This window comes from Candoia aspera, chromosome 3, assembly GCF_035149785.1.
Source record: "Candoia aspera isolate rCanAsp1 chromosome 3, rCanAsp1.hap2, whole genome shotgun sequence".
In the NCBI taxonomy this organism is placed as follows: Eukaryota; Metazoa; Chordata; class Lepidosauria; order Squamata; family Boidae; genus Candoia; species Candoia aspera.
In genome coordinates, this window is record NC_086155.1 from 37,794,863 (window position 1) to 37,809,454 (window position 14,592).

General features: G+C 41.7%; 1 protein-coding gene across 2 annotated transcripts in view; it reads right to left on the minus strand.

Annotated features, from left to right (window-relative positions):
* MAGI3 (membrane associated guanylate kinase, WW and PDZ domain containing 3) overlaps positions 1-14,592 on the minus strand; it is a 145,838-nt gene that overhangs the window by 75,320 nt on the left and 55,926 nt on the right. For both annotated transcript variants that reach the window (XM_063297417.1, XM_063297418.1), the window contains exons 4-6: positions 7,975-8,184; positions 6,816-6,990; positions 5,463-5,542 (exon numbers count right to left, since the gene is read on the minus strand). In XM_063297417.1, the coding sequence (XP_063153487.1) occupies positions 5,463-5,542; positions 6,816-6,990; positions 7,975-8,184 (465 nt within the window). The remainder of the gene's footprint in view (positions 1-5,462; positions 5,543-6,815; positions 6,991-7,974; positions 8,185-14,592) is intronic.

The following is a 14,592-nucleotide window of genomic DNA, read 5'->3' on the forward strand; positions in this document are numbered from 1 at the left end:
GCACTTGATGACCTGGGACAAGCCCATGATTAGTGATTTCTTGAGTGATCTCTGACCCCAGTGAGGTGATGTTAAAATTAGGAGGACTAATAGACTATGTAAATCCATAACCACCCCTGCAATAAGAGTGGTAGCCTGCAAGGGAGTGCTGCAATGCAGCTGACAGTACAATAGCAACATCCCCACTTGTACCTCTGGCCCAGCCTCACAAATACAGTATAACATCTGGCCACCTGAAGAACAATACTCCTGGTACCTGCCAAGTTTTCCTGGTACTCAACTGCCACTCCATCTCACTTAGCCTTGGGCCTGGACTAATGTATTCTATCAGTGAGGGATACTCCCTGTTCTTTATCCAGCCAGGTTTTGGTGACAGAAGCCAGGTCTGTCATCTAGTCCACAATTCCATCATGGATTACCAGACAGACCTGGCATTGAAAAACATGATCCTGAGACCAAGGCATCTAGCAATCTAGTTATCTGGCTCACAAAGTAAGATTGGGAAGCCTGAAGCAGAGATGGGCCCTAGATTTCTAATTTCTCTTTCCCTGGAATGGCTCCTCCCTCCCCTCCTACCCCAATCTTCCACGATACTTCCATCTGTCCATCATGATCAACATTTTCCTTTCCATTTTTGACTACTATGCTATTCAGCTCCCCTCTCGCAAGCCCCCAGGATAATCACAAATTCACTATGAATGCACTACACTGGGCAGCTATGTTCAGACACACCTGTCCTGACCAGACTAAGTATCAAAATACTCTTTATTAAATAACTATTTACAATAAATAAGTCCTTAGAATCAAGAAGGAACCAGTTTCAATCAGGACCAACTGGGCAGCAACAAGGAAACCAGCAAGATTGCAGGAGGAGACGGCAGCAAGGCGGTGGAGCAGAATTCTTTGACGGAGGCTGGAAGGCTGAGAGAAGCTGGAGCACGTGGTACCACTGGGACTGGAATCAACTGATCGAACTGGAACACTACTCGAACTAGGCTGGCACCGGAATGCTGGGTGAGGCTGGGTGGAACCCTCTGGATACATCTTGGTTCTATTGACCAGACTGGACTGGACTCGAGAACTTGGGCTGGACTGGATACTCGGAACTGGTACTCAGAACAAGGCTGAGAACTTGAAGCAAGGCTAGACTCGGCTGGAGGTACTGGACTAGGCTGAATACTCTGGACTAGGAACTCAGAGCAAGGCTGAGAACTCAGAGCAAGGCTGGACTTGGATAAAGATTCCTGACGAGGCTGGAAGCTAGGTGCAAGGTAAGACTGGACTGGAAGTTCTGGACTAGGCAAGGACCTTGAGACATGGCAGGAATGGATCACAAGGTTGCAAACCTGGTTCACAACAGGATAGGTGTGAAACTCCTGAACAATGTTGTGCAACAGAGGCGTGGCTAGACTGGGCTGGAGATCAAAGGCACAATGAAGCTGTACTGGAGACTTTGGACTAAGCTGGGAGCTAGAAACATTGCTAGGCTGGAACAAAGACTCAGGGCGAGGCTGTAGACTGGAAGCACGATGAGGCTGGACTGGAGACTTTTTACACAGCTGGAACCTCAAAACGGGACTGGAAGCGTGCCTGGAACGCACACAAGGCGATCGCGAAAGTCCGAGGCTGGACGCGAAACTGAGACTGCTGGGTCAGGTGAGGAGAAGATCCTCAATGGCAGCAAAAGCAGGATTCATGACCTCTTTGGTGGAGAATGCTGGCACTGATCCCTCTTTGGTAACAGATGCTGTCTCCAATGTAAGGACTCTTCTGTGGAAGCTGTGGGCTTCCAGGATCAGTTGTCTCCAGCAGCTTGCTCTTTGCGCATCTACCTTTTATGCTGATCCTTCGCATGCCTATTCCCTTCTGCAGCCAATCGGGCTGCCTTCTCCTTCACACGCTTTTCTGCCCATCATTGGCGTGCGCTGATTGGAGGATTCAAATCCTCCCCCGAAGATTGGCCAATCAGCGCCTGTGACTCTTCCCGTGCTGCTGACTTATCTCTGGGTTTCGCCTTCCCAGTTTCAGCCCGGTAAATTTCTATTTCCTCCTCTGACTCAGAAAGAGTTTCGTTTTCTGAGTCAGAGGCTGGCTGGCATCTCATAACACCCAATACAATTCCCCATGCAAACTTTCTCAAAAAGCAGCCTGGTTATTTCCTTCCCTTCCACTTTCTTATGGCTTCATCTACCCTTACCTCCCTCCAATTTTCCACCTGGCTCTCAATGAGACTGGAGGGGGTTGGGGGCAGCTCTCCCCTCCTTTTTCTCTTAACCCAAGGTGGGGGGGAACTCATCCTCAGCTCCTTGCCTCTTAATCAGATTGCTAAATGGTTTTCTCTTCTTTTCCTTTTGTTTCTGTCCACCATAAAGTTGCCAAGTATTTCACTATTGGGTGATCCTAGGGGCCTCTTTGGTTTACTGAAGACCTCTGGGAAATGAAGCAGCAGAAGAGATTCTGGGAGCATCAATGAAATATGCAAAGTGAATCTGATAGAGTATAGTATGAGCTTACGTTAGAGCCTACATCATGGCGATTAGAACAGCAAAGCACCCCTTCTTCCCTTGTGTCAACAAGCTCTCATCCAGCAGCCTTGTTTAAGCTTCTCCATTCCCTATTCATGAATGATGAATGAGAAGGACTACTACCTGGTCATTCTGATTTGTTAGTGCAAAATTTTGCTGAAAATACTCTGTAGTATGTTGTCAGTCATGTCTGAACTTGTTCCATGCACCTCCCAACTCCTTTTGGTTGCCAAAGGTAGTGAGGTAAACTAGGTTCAGGAACTTATGAACACCTCTTTGGGAGAGGGGGTGTTTCTACCAGACTTGATGGAAGTGATTGCAACCCTCCTCCATAAGGGGCATTCTTTGCACCTAATGATTTTGGAAAACTATCATCTGGACACTAACCCTTCTCTTTTTAAGGAAGGTAGTTGACAAGATGGTGGGAACCAACACCAAAGTGCCCTCATCACAGACCTTTTATAAGAGATTGGGACAACCAGGAAGAGTATGTTCGGGTTTTATAAAAAAAGTTTTTTATGATAAAGTATATAGCCCCTCCTAACTGTTACATGGGCCTTTTAAAAATGTATTACCGTCAAAAAAGGTATAGGCTCATTTGCAGCTGAATATGCACTTCTGATTGGAGATGATCACAGGTGGCTCATGGTCTTGGTAAGAAATAGGCAAAGATCGACCTCTTATAGCCTTGAAAAAACAGACTATCTGGGTTTTTTCCAGTCCAGGTTCAGAGTCAGTCACAGGATAGAAACAGCATTGTTTCTGGTCCATCCTTTTAGACTTCTCAGTAGCATTTGATGCCATCCACCATAGTATCCTCCTGAACCTTCTGTCAGGGTTGGGAGTGGGACAGTGAGGGAGTCAGTCACCTGAATGGAATTGTATCAGACATCTGGATGGTAACTAAAAGCACTACTTCAGTAGTTCCACTCCTTCCTGATTAGGAAATACCAGCCAGTGGGGGGAATGACACAGCAGCGAACAGATTAGAAGTCAATCTACATGCCAATACCAAAGAAAGGAGACTTAAAAAGTCAAATGTTAAAGCTTGTTTTAGAAAAGCTAAGGAACACAAGACATTATTGCTCAGCATGCTAGATAAATGAGAAAGCCAAAGAATACCAAAAATCAGTATGTGCTTCATTGATTATAGAAAGGCCTTTAATGTCTCAATCATATTGAGCCGTGGAATGTCCTTAATAAAATGGAAATCCCAAAATTGTTCTCATTGTTCTCATGTAATAGCTTCTACATTTTAAGGTCAACTGTAAAGGAACCAGCAATTAAGACATAAGCCACAAACTAGCATTTGGTAGAGGTAGCCATGAAGTTCTTGGGGAATATAGTTAGATGTTGTGATATGTCTATATTTACAGAAATCAGAATCATACAGACAATGGTTTTCCCTGTGACATTCTATGGAATTTTGTACTATGGAAGAAGTAGCATAGAAAGCAAAGAAGCATTGAAAGCACAGTAGCATAGAAAGAGTACTGATGCTTTTGAATGTTGGTGTTGGAGAAGACTCTCAAAAATTCCATTGATAGCCAAGAAAACAAACAAATGGATCATCAAACAAATGACCAGGCTCAAATGATCATACTTCAGACACATTATGCCATGACCTAGCTCTTTGAAGAAGGGTCTAGTGCTAGGAAAGGTGGAAGGAAAGATAAGAAGAGGATGACCAGCAGCAAAGTGGTTGGACTCAAGTACAGCAGGAATGAGTACATCATTGGAAGATCTGAATGACCAACTGGGGACAGATACTCCTGGAGAAAATCTACCTACGTGGTCACTAAGAGTCAACGCCTACTTGATGGCACATAATCAATCAATCAGAAGCCAGTGGGAGAGGAATGGTGGGCACTGAGTTGTGTAGTCCCTTAGGCCTTAAGTCTTTCTCCCCTGCTATTTAAAACCTATATGAAATCACTGGGAAAGCTCATACATCAGTTTGAGGTGAGACAGCATAAGTTTGCTGATGGTACTCTGTTTTATACCGCCAGCTTAGGCTGAGGCAGAGAAGCTGTGGAAGACCTGAACATTTTTTTGGACCCCTGATAGGAGAGAATGAAACAGATTGAAACTGCAGTTCTATTGGAAGCAAGAAGGACTGGCAATAGTGACTCATGCTCTTATTTCTACCCAACTGGGTTACTGCGATTCACTCTAGATAGAGCTGCCTTTGAAGACACCTGGAAAGTGCTATTGGTTTAAAATGAAGCAGCCCACAAATCAATGAATCTGTGTGCCACAGCCACATAGCATCTCTTTTGGGGTTGTTGCACTGGTTGCCATTATTATCCAAGTACAATTCAGTGTTATCCAGATAGTCCATTATTCACACCCCATCAAAATCTTTTGATGGTTCTGCAGGCCTGAGAAGGGGAAGTAGGAGGGAACTCACAGGCAATGTTTTTTCAGTTGCAGCCCCTGCATTTTGGAATGGTCAGATGCCTGAAGTGGAAGAACAAGATATTCTCACTCTAAAGAACAAAAGAATTCAATACAGCAGAATGATCAACTCAAATATGAATACTGATGCTATGGTGGTCAAAAACAAGCTGAAGGAATTTGGTATTATGTACCACAGATTGTCCAGATGGAAAGTCTTAAGCTGGAATAAGAGGGAAACCACCACTTCTGGAGCAGAGGATTGGGAGGCATCTTCAGGGTGACCCAGTTGCAGACTGACCTCGAGAGATAGGAAGAGGTATGAGGATCCTTGCTATGAAAAGAGTTGATGGGGGTGCTTGAGACAGAGCAAAAAGGTTACATGGATGAGGTATATATCTGTGAATTAGAGACCATAATGCAGAAGTGATATGCAACTAATTAGTACAGTCCACCTTATTAACACCTGGAAACTTTTCCAAAAATTTCAGCAAACATGAACTGAACCCTACAAAACAGGTAAGATCCTGAGCTTCTTACCTCCATCTTCACAGTCTTCAGGAGCTTTGGCTTTTTTACACAGACGGGGATCCAGCCAGGTGGTAGTTTTTGTATTGTGGCTATGGATATAGAGGAATTAGTTAGAAAATACTCATAAAAGGTCCCCTTCATATATTATTACAGGAACATATTACAGCTCACCTTCAGTCACTAGATAGATATAGACAGACAGACATAAAATGATTCAGCTACATGGAGACAGTCCACAGTTCTGCATACATGACCTCTTTATTTGCGAAACACAGTTATATGTGATGACAGACACAAATAAAAAAAATTTCTAAGCATGTAATTTCATTTTATTAAATATTTCAAATGGAACCCTAGATATGTTTAATCCATAATTATTTGAAAAATATCTTGTGATTTCTGATAAAGTTAACCAAAGGGATGAATAGTGCTTCAAAGTTGCTAAAATATGCTTGAATCATGTTCTTTTTTAAAATGATAGATTATACAAGAGAAAAACTTGTTAAACAGCCAAAATCTGTTTTAGAGGTATGTGTTCATAGTCACAGTTTACTTAGGTTTTCTACAAAACAGCAGATTTGTTTTGAATGGGGTTAACGTAGGTTAAAGTTGTCAGAAAATACCAATAACTAATGCTTCAGCATTCAGTGAATGATGAATTCATAATTTGTGTGGGTGTATGTGTAGTTTAGGAGAGAAGAAACAGACTAATGAAACAAAAACACACATGTTCTTTCTATTTATAATAGACCTACAATTATATTCTATTCATCTTGCTTTTAAGGACATTTCTAAAAGTAACAGAATAGGAATTATCCAAAATAAAGGTACATACTTTTTTAGTGTATTGGATTATCCAATTTATAGCATAATTATAAAATAAATAGTAGATTCATTATTTAAATGAGATGTTAAGTTCCTAAAATTGTCACATGATTAATATAAACTATGAAAACGTTTAAAATATTTTATAATTATTTACTTGAAATATGTTTAAAATATTTTATAATGATTTACTTGAAATATGTTTACACAGGGATTTTTACAGACTTGCCTTTTACAAAAAATGTATTCTATACAATTGCATTGATCTGAGCAGTCTACAGAGATCTTTGATTTTGGGAAATACATCTTCTTTGAGAGAAAATATTTTCCTTGATAGAGAAAAATGCAGAAGACCTTTTTCCCCCCAAATAAATCTTTGCAATGGAACATGGATGTTTTTTCTACCATTGATTTAGATAGATATTGATTATATTATTATCATGTTAGCAGAAATTAATCAGCTAAAACTCCTTTTAATGTACTAACAATCTTCTTGATTTGATAATTATAATTCATACAATACCAGTTTCTACTCACTCAATAAAATAGATCATTCCGGTGTCTGTGTAGGCCATCTCCCAGTTCTTGGGGAGAGGCTCTAAGTTGTCTTCCCTTGAAAAATAGTTTTTGAAATCCACAGAACTATTTGTCTGACTGTAACTAGGAACAGGTTTCATCCAGTCGGAAGACTCTAAATGTTGCTCTTTGATTTCTGCAACTGTTTAAAGAAAATCATTTGTTTTATCTTCGTTCTGCTTCACACAAAGGTAAACTGAATATATAACAGAATCCAGAATTTGTGCTTAGACATTTCCCTTGTACCAACCAGGCCCTGTCCCACCATTTTTATTTATTTAAAAATCAAAATAAGAAGGTCATAGTGCAAAACAAAATTTCAATCTCTAGCATTTTATTTATAAAAATGTCTTTGAGGCCTATAAAGTTTCCACTGAAATGGTAAAAAGACCCGTGGAAAGCTTTTCTATCATTTGAGAAATGGATGGTATTATTTTTATTATTAGAAATGTCCATTATGGCAACCATTTTGTGAATAGATAAATATCCCATAAAAGTGCCCTCTCAAAATTCCAAACATATCTTTGGCCCTGAAAGGAGACCTATCCCTGGACAAATTTCAAGTACATTAATCTAAGGAAACTGAAAAGAATCATTTTTAAAATAGTTGAATTTGTATATATGAATCTGCATGTGTTCACATTTAATGAACTCAACAAGTTAAGCCTCAAAATGTTTGGAAAGGAGAATCTCTTATAAACAAAATAAGCATTGTGTTACATGTTATTACATTTATATCCTACTTTTCATCCAAAATCAAAGAAGTAACATCTTTACCCTATTTTTTTAAAAACTTCAAAACAGCACTGTGACATTGGTTGACAAGGAGCTCATGGAAAATTACAAGTAAAATAAATGTCATGTGAAAAATTTAATTATCCTCAGAATGGACAAATCTTTGGCCCAAGCCATCTACTAAACTTCCTATTTCCTTTCACAATTTGAACCAGGGTCTTTCTAGTCTGAGTCCAGCATTCAGTCCACTACAACGGCTGTCTAATGTGGTTATTTTTAAAATGAACAGGCAAGGTTCAGTCTGCAAAAACATCAATGTAAGGAACAATCTTAACAAACGTTTATTTAATAGTTATTTATAAAATAAGTAAATATGTATACTGACCTGTTCCTCCACAATCATTAACTGCTACTTTTTCTTCTTCCTCTTCTTCTTCAGGTAGAGAAGTGTCCATTTTCTGCATTTTGCTGACTGATGTTGTTCTTTTTCTTTGAGATTCTGGGTCAAAATCGTTATCAAAAAGCACCTGGTCCACTGGATCAGGTTGGAATGGACTAGGCTCAGCTGGAGGTTTAGGAGTGCCATAGAAATTACCTTAAATGTATATATGTAAAAGAAGAGTACGTACATAATCAGAAAAAAATAAGATGGTCATAAGGATTTTTGCAATGGTCCGTTCTCATTAACTTTAACATCTCTGAACTTTTCTGTTATCCTAAGGATCAGTTAATTTACATGTAACTACTATAATCAAGACATTTAAACTCAACTGACAATTTCAAACAGTGGCAAGACTTATTCATATAGACATTAAATAAAGTTTAGGCTTAATAACCTGTTATTATGTTTAGGCATTCATAACCTGAAAACAAAATTATTCTGTTTTTATTCTGTTTTTAATTGTTAGCCTCCCAGAGTTATGTATTTAAGATGGGAGGCCATATAAATTTATTAAATAAAACATTATTTATTTATTCCTCATATTTATATAGCCACCCATCTCATAAACATAATAAAAAATAGAGTAAGTGAATAAAATATAAGTCTTCGTAACAAACAGTTTAGGTTTATATGGGCATCTGCACAAAGGCAAGAAGAGGCAAACAATGATAGATATGACATAAATACATATTTGCAGAGTCTGCACGGGAACAGTGTAATACAAGTGCCATCACTGCAGTTTCTTTTTGTCAGCCTGAGGTAGACCAGATCAGGAAACAGATTCCACATAGGCGGCTTCCGGTGGGAATGGTGGACTGAACAGCTGTGCCCGCTGGTTCAGCGGGCAGAACTGACAACACGGTAACTTTTTTCAGGCTCAGTGTCCTGTTCAGACTATGAGATGGCCAGGCAGAGTACTAATAAAATTCTTTATTGAATAAACTATTTACAATAGTTAAAGTTTTGCAATAGATTAGAATAAGTAGTTCAAATCAAGTCCAACCAGGTGGCAAAGGACACACAGGCAACACTGCAGGGTCAGATTGTAGCAAGACAGCAAGGCAGAACTTGGCCAATCCTCTGATAGAAGCTGCAAGACTGGAAGGAGCTAGAGTGCATGGCAAAGGAGAGGCTGAACACTCAGGTTGGTATCCTGGCATGCAGGCTGGATCAGACTGGCATGCAGAGGCTAGGCAGGGCTTGGTTCTGGAGACAAGACTGGACTTTGCTGGAACACCTAAGCAAGACTCGGATCTGAAGACTAGGCTAGACTGGACTGGAGCATCTAGGCAAGGCTTGAATCTGGAGACAAGACTAGACTGGGCTGGAGCACTTAGGCAAGGCTGAGATGTGGAAGCTAGGCTGGACTGGAGAGTTTAGGCAAGGCTGAGATATGGAGGCAAGGCTGGACTGGACTGGAGCATCTGGGCAAGGCTGAGATCTGAAGGCACACCTGGATTGTGCTGGAACGACATGACGAGGCTTGGAGCTGGACGTGAGGCTGTGTTCAGCAGGGATCATTGGAGCAACCTGTGCAGAAGGCGGTTCCGCGAAGGCAGAAGGCACTGGTGCTGGTTCCACACTGGCTACAGGCAAGGCTTCTGACGTTGGTGCTGTGAGCTCAAAGGATCGGTTGTCTCCAGCAGCTTGCTCTTGGCATGCCTGCCTTTTTATTCGCTCCTTTTCATGCTGTTTCCCATTAGCAGCCAATCAGGCTTCTTTTTCTTTCGTGTACTTCTCCGCTCTCCTCTCTCGAACACTGATTGGAGGCTTCAAATCTCCCTCCGGAGTTTGTCCAATCAGCGCCTGCAATTTCTCCTGCTCTGCTGAGTCATTTCCTGGTTTTGATTCTCCAAGTCCTTCCTGATAGGTTTCATTTTCCCCTTCTGACTTTGAATAAGTTTCGTTTTCAGAGTCAGAAGCAGGCTCAAACCTCACACTCAGGCAAGTTTTCCTGAAGCCCGGAAATGTTCCCCAGATCAAGGAGAATACCTGGAATCATCCCATCTGCCCTCTGGATGGCTGCTTACAGCCAGAAGATCGCAAACAGCGTTTCGCATTCGACTGGTAAGAGCCAGCTGGGAGGCGGGGACTACATCACTTTCCAAGCTGTGCTGTAGCCTTAAAGGGACGCTAAGACCGGCCATCCCATTTCTAAATCACTAATTTGTATTTTTTTTAAGCATATGTACTTCAAGAGAGGCTTCCTACAGCAAGGAGAAGCTGGTTCTTTTGGTGCTTAATGTTCTTTTTGGGATTACCTTTAAAAAAAAAAATCTTTTATGTTTTGGATTTCATTTTCCTTCCAAAGGAAATTCCAAAGATTGAGAGTAAACAATTGTCTCCCTGTTATTATTTTTGTATTAAATTTGAAGATATTAACATTTTACTACATGTTGAATTGGCTGATTTGAACCTTCAGCATTGTTTTCACTTTCCCTTCAGAACTGTCTGCTATCTCACTCTCACTTCATGTAAACACATTTCAGAACTCTTCCGTACCTTTGACTTTTGCTGGTTAAGCTCCTAGGGGGCACCATAATCCTAGGGGCCCAGAGTTGTGTTTGAGATGGGAAGTGGAAAAATGTGCTAAATAAATAAATAAATAATCTACTGTGTGGGACATGGATGATTTCAAACAGATTCTTTCTGACTTTCACCAGGATTTTAAACAAATTTCTTCTGAATTCTATCAAGCTTTTATGCAAGGTATCCAGGACATTGTGGAAAATATGAGATCTAAAATGTGCCATCAGGTTGGGGATGTGGTGGATGAAATTGAGGGATTGAAGAATGATAGAAAGGGTTTTTTAAGACTGAGATTGGGATTTTTTTCAAGATGCTGGATGAAGATTGGATAATGGAGTTGGAGATATCTAAGGGAGAGAGTGATCTGCAAGCCATAAGTAAAATTGATCTCATGGTGGAATGCCATGAAAAGAATCTGGAATCTTTGAGGGGGGCAGTTGGGCTGTTTGATTCTTTCAAGAGGAAAGCTCTGTGCATGTTGTGGGGATATGTAACTGCTTTGGTTTATTCTGAAGTGGGATACGGCTTGAAGAACGTTTATCTGGTTTGCTTTAAGGATTTGACTGATGCTATTTGCCTTTAAAGATTTGGGTTTACTGTTTTGAATTGGCTTTTTTGGGGTTTATTAGGATTAAAATTATTAAAACTGTTGTATTAGGGTTAGTTGTATCTGGTTTGCTTTAAGGATTTGATTGACGTTATTCCCTTTTAAAGATATGGAATTACTGTTTTGACTTGTCTTTTGTTTTTTGGCTTTATTAAGATTGGGATTATTAAAATTGTTGTACTATTAAGCATAATAGCAGACAACTTATGTGCTTTTTAATTTAATTCTTATTATAGTAGACAGAAATGTAAAGAATAGTGGCAGGAAGGGAATAATTAAATACGTTTTATCTTTTGGAGAGAAGGAAGATGTTTAGGAGGTTTATGTGAACTTTTTTTTCTTTATTTTAATATAAGGGAGAGGAGTAACTGTACTTAGTGATTTTTATTATGTGTTAAAGTGGAATGACTTACAAAAATAATGTGGTGTTTTGGTTTAATATAGAGTAAGAGATTGATTATGGAAATTTTTGTATATCCCTGCTGTTAAAAATCGGAAGCCACATCTTTTTGTAAATTTGAAAAAAAATTCTCTTATATTTTTGTAGTTTTTATTCTTCTCTTGAAACCTAATAAAAAGTACTATAAAAAAGGGAAACAGATTCCACACTAAGACTAGAACTCTATTTCTTTGAGATGGGCATTAATAACAGAATCTTGCAAATCTGATTGTGCTTCTCTCCCCTCCCACTTTCCAGTGAGTCAGGAAAGAGTCTCTTCTTTATATTATCTCCCTTACCAAGGCTTAAGGAATGCTTCTGTCTTCTTTGCTTAAATAAAAGTTTCTGAGTATTTACTTCAAGGCTGCCTCCCTGGCTCTCAACACCTATGGACACTACTGCTTAGATTCAATAATTTGAAAACAAAAAAGAGTAGACAGATTTTAAATTATTTTATCTGGAAATCAAGTATTTTGGTATCTTATATTTTTAAGGGTTATCTCTGATACTTTGTTAAGTTAAATATATAATCATTCCTTGGATAAGACTGCTGCTCCTCCACTATTTTTCTCCCACAGGAAACACAAAGTGACACAATTTAGATAGCAGCATTCTGGATTATTATTCACAATCATAATTGTACAAAGTCCTTGATCATGCCTTTTTGGCTCTTCTTGACAGTGAGAGTAGCTAGATAAACTTCTGGTTTATCTTAACTTCCAGCATCTGCTTTTATTTCATTAATCTGAAGAAAAACAACCAGGAGAAAGTAAGAACAAATCCAGGATTCCAAGGCAGAATTAGATGTGTACAAACATACTGCTCCTAAATAACAATAAGAAATAATGGCAATTCTGACCATGTACACTATGCCTAGTATTTTTAAAATCCTGTCTACATATGCCTAGGATCCTTTATTTTGATCAAGGCATCTAATGTGTTTTTACAGAAGTTGAAATAATTATGTGCAGGTTATACATGGTACGTACTCAGATGAAAAAAAGCTGCAGTTTTAACAGTCTACTGCAGGGACATTTACCTATAAATAAACAAGACTGTTATACTTTCAACGTCAAAACATTCAGAATCTCCTCCGCCACTCAAACACACAACTCAATGTTAATATGACTTACTCCTGTCATGCTCGCCGTTTCAATGCCTTTGAGCCATCGTAACGTTTCTCATGTCATTAATGGGTTGCGTGTTTCATCTCTCATGGGAGGATGGTACTGCTTATCTTTTGGCTTTGCTTTGGAATGTTTTTCTATTATCTGTTATGTTCAAGGTTCCTTTCCCAGGCTAGCACGTCTGACGTTGGCTAGCACCTGGACCGGGCGGGGCTGATGTAACGGGGCGGGATACGTGTGCACTGGAGGAGTTTTAAGTTTGTATTTGGCGCGCTTTTGCTCATTCTCAGCTTTCTCTGTATTTGTCTTTAGTTCCCTAATAAATCAGATTTTTCACAGCAGCCTCTTGTGAGTCTGAGTATTTGGGCTAGGGCAATCATTACATAAAGCTGAGAATCTAAGATCCCAACTCCGCTAGCCCCTGTCCAGGAAAAGGCAAGTTGTCTAGCCCTGTGAGGGAGAGTGCCAGCGATGACCGAACCAGACATCGTGATGAGGGAAGAAGGAGAGCCGGACTCGACCGTGAGGCGACCCGACCGGCCGTCCCAGGGGGGAGAGCTGTCAGCCATCCTAGAAGAGGCGAGCTCCGAGTCGGAGGGTGAAGCCGAGGGTCTGAAAACCGCCCCGGAGACGACCGTAAATTCTCCGGGCGAGATGGTCACCTGGGATGAGACCCAGGGGGATGTAACGGTGGCAGGGGGCCCATCCTGGAGGCAGAGATACCCATTATCACCCACCGTGGTGCAGGTGCAGCCAACGGAGGGCTCCCCCACCCCGGATCGGATCCGAGTACTGGAGTCAAAAATAGACTCGTTGGAAACTATACTGAAGCAGCTGAGCCTAGATGTGACCTCGTGGAGAGACAACCGGGAGGGATCGAGCCAGCGGCATTCAACCCCTTCGTCCCAAGGGCGGTCTCCGGAGCAACGGCGGCCGGCGCGGAGACGCGAGGGGGACCCGTCGGTCCCGATGGAAATCGCAGCATCGCCGGCGCGGCCGTCCCCGAGCCCCGCGCCGCCGCGAGCCCGGGAGGTGCCAACCTCCGCAGCCCCGGTGGCGGGGCGCAGCCCGGCGGCGGGCGGGATGAGAGACTTCCCTGTAAAGTTTGATGGGGATCCAACCAAACTCTCATTTTTCCTGACGAATGCTAAAGCCTACATGGTGGAATGGGGGGCGCTTTTTCAATCGGAAAAGGCAAAAATCCTCACCATTGCCACTAAGCTGAAGGGGAGGGCGGCAGACTGGTATGTCCAGATGTGCCAGTCGGAAGCGCCTGAATTAGAGAAATTCGATGAGTTCCTCTGGGCATTGAGACAACACTTTGAGGATCCCTTGGCGAAAGAGAGGGCAAAAAGAGCTCTGAAGGAACTTAAGCAGGGGTCAAGATCCGTGGCTGATTATGCACTGGAGTTTAAAGCGCTGGCTGGGAAGGTGGATGACTGGTCCCAAGCCACCATCATCGAGCTATTCAAGGATGGCCTGAATACCGAGGTGCTGCGCTGGTCCTTGGGGAGGGACGACCCATATACACTTTACGAATGGATCCAACTGGCAGGGAGGGCTGAGCATGCCCATGAGATCTTCGCCCATCGAAAGACCGCCAAATCGGGGCGGGAGGTGAAGCCCAGCCGCCCATCGAGCACCGGGGGGAGAACAGGACAACGACCCTGGGATGAGGAGCGAGAGAAGCGGTATGCGAAAGGCCTGTGTCTGAGATGTGGTAAGGAGGGGCATCGAGTGGCGGTGTGCCCGAAGGCAAAGGGAGAGGAACGGCCCGGCAAGCCACCGACAAAGTCCCCTGCCCTGCCGAGGAAGCAAAAAGCCGCGGTGGCTGAAACCGTGGGAGACGATGCGATGTT